We start from the raw sequence: 8,584 nt of genomic DNA on the forward strand, positions 1-8,584 counted from the left end.
GTTTTCTGAATCACAATCTGATTGTATGGGTGGTTACCTGCCAGGTCACGCTTGTGGTTTGTCAGCAAGTCGCCTTACGTCCGCCACGTGCCCTCTTTCTGTTCCCAGAAGCGTTTCTATAAACTTAATTTAAACTTACGTTTTACACCGTGCTTTTTTCCCTTATGAAGATGCATGTATGCTTCACTCGCTCGCTTCTTATTGTTTCGCTCCCTTCTCAATTGTTTAATGAATTTTTTGTTCTTCGCGGTTTGCAGCTCTTCCTTCATTTCCCCCTACTGCGTTCTTTTATCTCGCGAATATGTTATTGCAATCCGCAGCGGGAGCGTTTCTATAAACTTAACTTAAACTTACGTTTTACACCGTGCTTTGTTTCCCTTATGAAGATGCTTGTATAGTTCACTCGCTCGCTTCTTATTGTTTCACTCCCTTCTCAATTGTTTAATGAATTTTTTGTTCTTCGCTGTTTGCGGCGCCAGAGTTGAAGCCCTTAACGTTGCGGTCAGCAAGTCGGCTAACATCCGCCATGTGCCGTCTTTCAGTTGCGAGAAGCAGATCATAGAATGGTTTTAATAGTTTACTTTCAAATAATGCAAAGAGTATGCTACACGTGTTTCTCCCTAATTCTGGACTCATCAGGCGTACACACTCACTGCATCCGCTCTCGGGAATCGAATCTCGAATGTCAGCGCCAGAGGTGAAGCCCCTAACGTTGCACTACGGCGTGTGGTTCGTTTATACCTCGTGTCTTCTCATTAAACTTTTATCTCGCGAATATGTTATTGCAATCCGCAGCAGGAGCGTTTCTATAAACTTAATTTAAACTTACGTTTTACACCGTGCTTTGTTTCCCTTATGAAGATGCTTGTATGCTTTACTCGCTTGCTTCTTATTGTTTCGCTCCCTTCTCAATTGTTTAATGAATTTTTGGTTCTTCGCTGTTTGCGGCTCCTCCTTCATTTCTCCCTACTGCGTTCACAGTCTTTTCATGTGATTACGTGGGAGGCGTGATGACGTGACACTCAACTCCTCCTCCCACGGCCATCGAGCTGCCGTCCATTACAGTATATTGTGAAAAAAGAGGTTCCAGTTATGACCATTACGCGTTGAATTTCGAAATGAAACCTGCCTAACTTTTGTAAGTAAGCTGTAAGGAATCAGCCTGCCAAATTTCAGCCTTCCACCTACACGGGAAGTTGCAGAATTAGTGATGAGTCAGTCAGTCAGTCAGTCAGTCAGTGAGTCAGTGAGGGCGTTGCCTTTTATTAATTAGTATAGATCAGCAAGACTAAATATGTTACACAGATATTAGCCAGACTGTGGAAAGTCAGGGTGCATAATAAACATGTCTGCAAACATTATATTGGCGACATACAGAGAGACAACAACCAATTGCATGCATCAACCCAGTGTGTGAGGAAGAGTGCACTCCCAGGTGAGGTGTGGCTCCTCGCTGCCACACCTCGCGTTTCCCCCCTATATTTGAACACAAAATGCAAAAATTCAGCGATTTTGACAATAAAAATTATCAAAATTTTTGGAATCACACAGAAAACATATTTATAGCACAGACCAGTGGACACGATTATTTTATGTTATCATTATTAGTTTTGTTTACTTTTCATGATGAGAGCCTCACCTACCTCCCCAGACTGCATGTCCTAGAGTCAAGGTCATAAGATAAGTTTGTGTGACAGAAGCATGGTAACTTTCGAGTCATGAGGCTATCTCTCTTAAATGATGCACGCCTGCACATTTGTTTGGAATTTATGAGGGATATCTTATTTAGAGGAGAACAACATTATACCATTTCATCAGACTTAATTTTTGATTTTAAGGAAGCAAAATTCAAAGAAATCTTAACTTATTAAAGCAGCTAAGTTGGAAAGATTTTGTCAGTTTTCTAATTAATGTTTACATGTTCTGCATCTAATGAGTCTGGACCCTTATTCACCCATTCTCACCCAAGGCCAGTTTACGTTACTATACATGTAAAAGGAAATCCACAGAAAATCCACAGGAACACTTGGAATGTGCCAACCCTGCTGAGACAGTAACCCACAGGACAGTAGGTGAGATTCAAATCCAGTATTCTGGAGCTGTGAGGTTGCAGTCCTAAGCTCAATGTCACCTGCCCATTTTATTTTGAGCTGCTGAGTATTTGCTTGTTTCCTCCAGTGTGTATACATTAAAGTTATGCCCATGACAGTTGTGATTTTCCATAAGCTGCCCAGTATCACAGTGCTGTTTAATCTAACTGCAGGCTGAACTTCTTCAGTAAAATAGCCCACTAAGGAGAAGGACACACAAGGCCGCAGATTTTATGGGGTGTGAAATTTCATTTACACATGTTGTCTGTTCTGGCCTGGCTGCTTTTTTGATGGACTGTTTGCAGATTTCACTTTCTTAAGATCAATATTCTTTCAAAAGGCAGCCTGGCATTGAATGTATTTGTGAAATAATGGCATTTGGAGAATAAAAATTCAAATGTTTAATAAGCTTTATATAGTGTTTCTAAACCTAGTATGGTGGAGTCCAGTAAAATTAAAGGTCTGCAATACAAAAAAGAGATGAATATCTACAGCTCTTCAATTTTTGCTTCTTTAATTCAGTGTGCCTCAGTTTAATTACATAATCAAGACTTGTAACTGGTACCAATATTAAATATGCTGTTTAACCAAGTTCACTGTGTGTATGGCCTTTATGCTGGAAGCTGCCATGTGTTGGACCTGTGCCAAATCAGATAAAAGTAAACCACCCCTAATGGGAAGAATTTAACTGTTGTGGACCGCCCAGGCTGGCACTGCCACCTGAACCCAACACAGACAAGCATGGGACACAAGTTCAAGGCATACACTGTTTTATTATTTTCTTTTATACCTTGTGGGCAACTCCTTCCCCATTGGTGTTGGTGCCATCTACCATCCTGGGGGAGGCAATGCTCTGGTCACACATGATACACCTGTCCTCCCAGCGTGGAGGCGTCCCGGCCAGGCAAGGGCCCCGGCTGCACGCTATACTGTGCAGAAGATTACAAGTAATTCTACGTAAGCAGGCATGTTTTAAATGTCACAAACATATCCAAAGTATTTAGAGCATCTGCATACAGTTAGAATTACTTTAAATTCACTGTTACATAATCTGTCCAACGCTGTTACTTCCTTAGGATATGTGTCTTGATAGGCCAAATCTTTCCTACAATATCACAATTATTCACTGAAAACAGGTCTCTTTTTTCAATTTTTCTAATAGGGGATCCAATGGATCTCCCCTCACATCTTCACTGTCAAGGATTCAGGTTCTCACCAGGTCATCCAGTGTGTGGATTTTTCAAATTCTCATAGTGTGTGTCACCTCACACACCCCAAAGATACACAACCTCTCCAAATAAGCCCAGAGTGAGTCCATGTAAATGTGGCCTGTGATGAACTGGCGGCATGTCCAAGGAATACAAAAAGCAGGTTCAAACAAGCAAAAAAAAAAAACAAATGTACTTTATTTGTTGTGTTTCTTGCAATAAGTATCTGGTATGAAAGAAAGAAGAAATAAGAGATGGCACGTGGAGGAAATTTCAGAACTGTGAGGATTAAAGAGCTCCCCAAGCCTTTGAGGTATTATACATTTCAAATCTTTTGATATGCAAAGACTTCAAACAAATTAAAACAGCAGAAGCTGAACTTCTTCCTAAACATACTTTACATTTGTTCTGCAGTGAATTTCCCCTTGGGATTAATAAAGTGTCTATCTATCTATCTATCTATCTATCTATCTATCTATCTATCTATCTATCTATCTATCTATCTATCTATCTATCTATCTATCTATGCCAAGTATTTTTATGTTTAAATGTTTTATAATATCTGAATCAGACTCATAGCTTTGTAACCCTTTCTCCTCTATTTCAATTGCTGTTATGTGATCAAATGTCCTTTCGTGTTTATTCTTACTTTCCTGGGCTGAGATGACCACTGCAACATGCAGCAAGCATATATGACGTGTCCCACTTGTGATCCCCTTTTGATAAGAGAGCAGAACAGGGTCTGTGTTGTCAAGAATTCTTAGTTCTTTTTCTAGTGGTTTACCCTGTTCTCACAGCTTGTTTCACACAGAGGAAACTAGAAATCAAGATGTACTAAAAAAGGAGATCATTTGGCATTTGTCATCACCTCTTTGTGTTATATTCAGCTATTCATTTTCAAACCTGCAATTTAGAGTCATGAGGGATCAGACGCTACTCTGAAAATATCAAATACAGGATAAAAACCGTATTTATGTTCACATTAATTTATGTGTACATTACCTTGAAAATGTGTCTGGAATGACTAATTCTAAAAAATTCCAATCAGTCTCCAACAGAGTGCTTTCTTAATGAATCATTTTATTATACTATATTAATTACAGCATTTGCTTGAACTGAGTTAGTTTAATTACAAGTTTTCTGAAGAAGGGGCCTGAGCAACCTCAAAAGCTTGCATATTGTAATCCATTCAGTCAGTCATTGTCCAACCCGCACACACACTAGGGACAATTTAGGATCGCCAATGCACCTAACTTGCATGTCTTTGGACTGTGGGAGGAAACCGGAGCACCCAGAGGAAACCCACGCAGACACGGGGAGAACATGCAAACTCCATGCAGGGAGGACCCGGGAAGCGAACCCAGGTCACCTTACTGCGAGGCAGCAGCGCTACCACTGCACCACCATGCTGCCCCGTAATCCGTTCAGTTAGCCAATAAAAGCTAGCATTTTTCCTTACTTCTCATTGCATCCATTATGGCTAACACAGTAGAACATCCTACTACTACTGAATTTAATGAAATTAAAATACTTAGGTAATATTATGCAAGCAGAATGGTGCTTGGTTACAATATTGTGCTGCTTGCTCAGGACAGCAAACATTTTGAGAGAGAGACTGGAATCAGAGATGACATGGACAGATCAGAATTCAAGCAGGGGTCTTAACCTGTAGAACTAAACTGAAATCAATTAATCTCATGGTGAAAGAACAGAGTTGTAATTCATCTTCTTCTTCTTCTTCTTTCAGCTGCTCCTGTTAGGGGTTACCACAGCAGATCATCTTCTTCCATATCTTTCTGTCCTCTGCATCTTGCTCTGTTAACACCCATCACCTGCATGTCCTCTCTCACCACATCCATAAACCTTTGCTTAGGCCTTCCTCTTTTCCTCTTCCCTGGCAGCTCTATCCTTAGCATCCTTCTCCCAACATACCCAGCATCTCTCCTCTGTACATGTCCAAACCAATGCAATCTCACCTCTCTGACTTTGTTTCCCAACCGTCCAACTTGAGCTGTCCGTCTAATGTACTCATTTCTAATCCTATCCATCCTTGTCACACCCAGTGCAAATCTTAGCATCTTTAACTCTGCTACCTCCAGTTCTGTCACCTGCTTTCTGGTCAGTGCCACCACCTCTAACCCATATAACATAGCTGGTCTCACCTGTAGACATTCCCTTTCACTCTTGCTGATACCTGTCTGTCACAAATTACTCCTGACACTCTTCTCCACCCATTCCACCCTGCCTGCACTCTCTTTTTCACCTCTCTTCCACAATCCCCATTACTCTGTACTGTTGATCCTAAGTATTTAAACTCATTCACCTTCGCCAACTTTACTCCCTGCATCCTCACCATTCCACTGACCTCCCTCTCATTTACACACATGTATTCTGTCTTGTTCCTACTGACCTTCATTCCTCTCCTCTCTGGAGCATATCTCCACCTCTCCAGCATCTCCTCAACCTGCTCCCTACTATCACTACAGATCACAATGTCAGCAGCAAACATCATAGTCCACGGGGACTCCTGTCTAATCTTGTCTGTCAACCTGTCCATCACCATTGCAAATAAGAAAGGGCTCAGGGCCGATCCCTGATGTAATCCCACCTCCAACTTGAATGCATCCGTCACTCCTACCGCAGACCTCACCACTGTTACACTTCCCTCGTACATATCCTGTACAACTCTTACATACTTCTCTGCCACTCACGACTTCCTCATACAATACCACAGCTCCTCTCAAGGCACCCTGTCATATGCTTTCTCCAGGTCCAAAAAGACGCAATGCAACTGCTTCTGGCCTTCTCTAAACTTCTCCATCAACATCCTCAGAGCAAACATTGCATCTGTGGTGCTCTTTCTTGGCATGAAACCATACTGCTGCTCACTAATCATCACCTCACTTCTTTACCTAGCTTCCACTACTGTTTCCCATAACTTCATGCTGTGGCTCATCAATTTTATTCCTCTGTAGTTACTGCAGTCCTGCACATCCCCTTTATTCTTAAATATCGGCACCAGTACACTTCTTCTCCACTCCTCAGGCATCCTCTCACTTTCCAAAATTCCATTAAACAATCTGGTTAAAACCTCCACTGCCATCTCTCCTAAACACCTCCATGCTTCCATAGGTATGTCATCCAGACCAACGGCCTTTCCATTTTTCATCCTCTTCATGGCTGTCCTTACTTCCTCCTTGCTAATCCGTTGCACTTCCTGATTCACTATCTCCACATCATCCAACCTCCTCTCTCTCATTCTCTTCATTCATCAGCCTCTCAAAGTACTCTTTCCATCTGCTCAACACACTCCCCTCACTTGTGAGTACATTTCGATCTTTATCCTTTATCACCCTAACCTGCTGCACATCTTTCCCAGCTCGGTCCCTCTGTCTAGCTAATCGGTACAGGTCCTTTTCTCCATCCTTAGTGTCCAACCTCTCATACAACTCATCATACGCCTTTTCTTTAGCCTTCACCACCTCTGTCTTCACCTTGTGCCTTATCTCCTTGTACTCTTGTCTACTTTATACATCTTTCTGACTACCCCACTTCTTCTTTGCCATCCTCGTCCTCTGTATACTGTCCTGTATTTCCTCATTCCACCACCAGGTTTCCTTTTCCTCCTTCCTCTTTCCAGATGTCACACCAAGCACCCTTCTTGCTGTCACCCTTACTACATCGGCTGTAGTTTCCCAGCTGTCTGGTAATTCTTCACTGCCACCCAGTGCCTGTCTCACCTCCTCCCTAAACTCAACCTTGCAGTCCTCCTTTTTCAACTTCCACCATTTGATCCTTGGCTCTGCCCTCACTCTCTTCCTCTTCTTGATCTACAATGTCATCCTACAGACCACCATCCTATGCTGCTTAACTACACTTTCCCCTGCCACCACTTTGCAGTCTTCAATCTCCTTCAGATCAACTCTTCTGCATAGGATGTAATCTACCTGTGTGCATCTTCCTCCACTCTTGTATGTAATCCTATGTTCCTCCCTCTTCTTAAAATACGTATTCACCACAGCCATGTCCATCCTTTTGGCAAAATCCACTATCCTCTGACCTTCTTCATTCCTCTCCTTGACACCATATCTACCCATCACCTCCTCATCTCCACTGTTCCCTTCACCAACATGCCCATTGAAATCCGCTTCAATCACCACTTTCTGTCCTTTGGGTACACTGTTCATCACTTCATCCAACTCACTCCAAAAATCTTCTTTCTCACCCATTGCACACCCAACTTGTGGGGCATATGCACTAACAATATTCATCATCACACCTCCAATTTCCAGCTTCATATTCATTACTCTGCCTGACACACTTTTCACCTCCAAAACACTCTTGACATACTGTTCCTTCAGAATAACTCCTACCCCATTTCTCCTCCCATCCACACCATGATAGAACAATTTGAATCCACCTCCGATCCACCTGGCCTTACTCCCCTTCCATTTAATCTCTTGCACACACAATATATCAAACTTCCTTCTCTCCATCATATCTGCTAACTCTTTCCCCTTAGCAGTCATAATGCCAACATTCAAAGTTCCTACCCTCAGATCCACTCTCTTTACTTTCCTCCTCTCCTCCTGCCTCTGGACACATCTCCCTCTCTTCTTCTCCTTCTTCTTCTTTGGCCAACAGTAGCCCAATTTCCGCCAGCACCCTGTTGGCTAACAGTACTGATAGTGGTCGTTGTTAACCTGGGGCTCGACCAATCTGGTATGGAAATTTGTATTGTTGTCTACTTATTGATTTGGCAAAATTTTACACCGGATGCCCTTCCTGACGTAACCCTCCTCATTTATCTGGGCTTGGGACACGAAGAAACACACTGGTTTGTGCCTCCCCTGTGGCTGTAATTCATAAGCCAATTAAAAAAGTGACCGTTAATTTGTAGTCAGAGAGTAGAAAAGGTTATTGCAATGAAGTCACGAGTCACACACTGACAGTTGTCAAGCCCAACATAGGTATAGCAACCGTTTACCATATTATCCCAGAATGGCAGCACCCATAAGAAAAACAAAAATAGCCAGTGGAGAATGTGAATCATATTTAACAATGCCATAACATATGTAGAAAAAATAAATTAATTAAAATTGTAAGACTGATCATGACAAATATGTAAAGTACAGACACACAGAAGAGAAGTTGATTGTTCAGAATCTTCTGAATCTGACTAAAATTACAGATTAAAATGGAGTTAAACATCAGGAATAAAGCATTCTTATGTCTACAACAATATTACTAGTTTTGTTCTACTTAATCCATAGTGAAGAATCAGTT

At 41.9% G+C, this 8,584-nt stretch overlaps 1 protein-coding gene across 1 annotated transcript in view; it reads right to left on the reverse strand.

Moving 5' to 3' along the window:
- Positions 1–8,113, reverse strand: part of LOC127529743 (craniofacial development protein 2-like) — a 928,907-nt gene extending 920,794 nt beyond the window's left edge. Inside the window, exon 1 of the mRNA XM_051934401.1 lies at positions 5,931–8,113. Coding sequence (XP_051790361.1) covers positions 7,129–7,827 — 699 coding nt within the window. The 5' untranslated portion in view covers positions 7,828–8,113 and the 3' untranslated portion in view covers positions 5,931–7,128. The remainder of the gene's footprint in view (positions 1–5,930) is intronic.
- Positions 8,114–8,584: the final 471 nt, after the last annotated feature.

This window comes from Erpetoichthys calabaricus, chromosome 12, assembly GCF_900747795.2.
Source record: "Erpetoichthys calabaricus chromosome 12, fErpCal1.3, whole genome shotgun sequence".
In the NCBI taxonomy this organism is placed as follows: domain Eukaryota; kingdom Metazoa; phylum Chordata; class Cladistia; order Polypteriformes; family Polypteridae; genus Erpetoichthys; species Erpetoichthys calabaricus.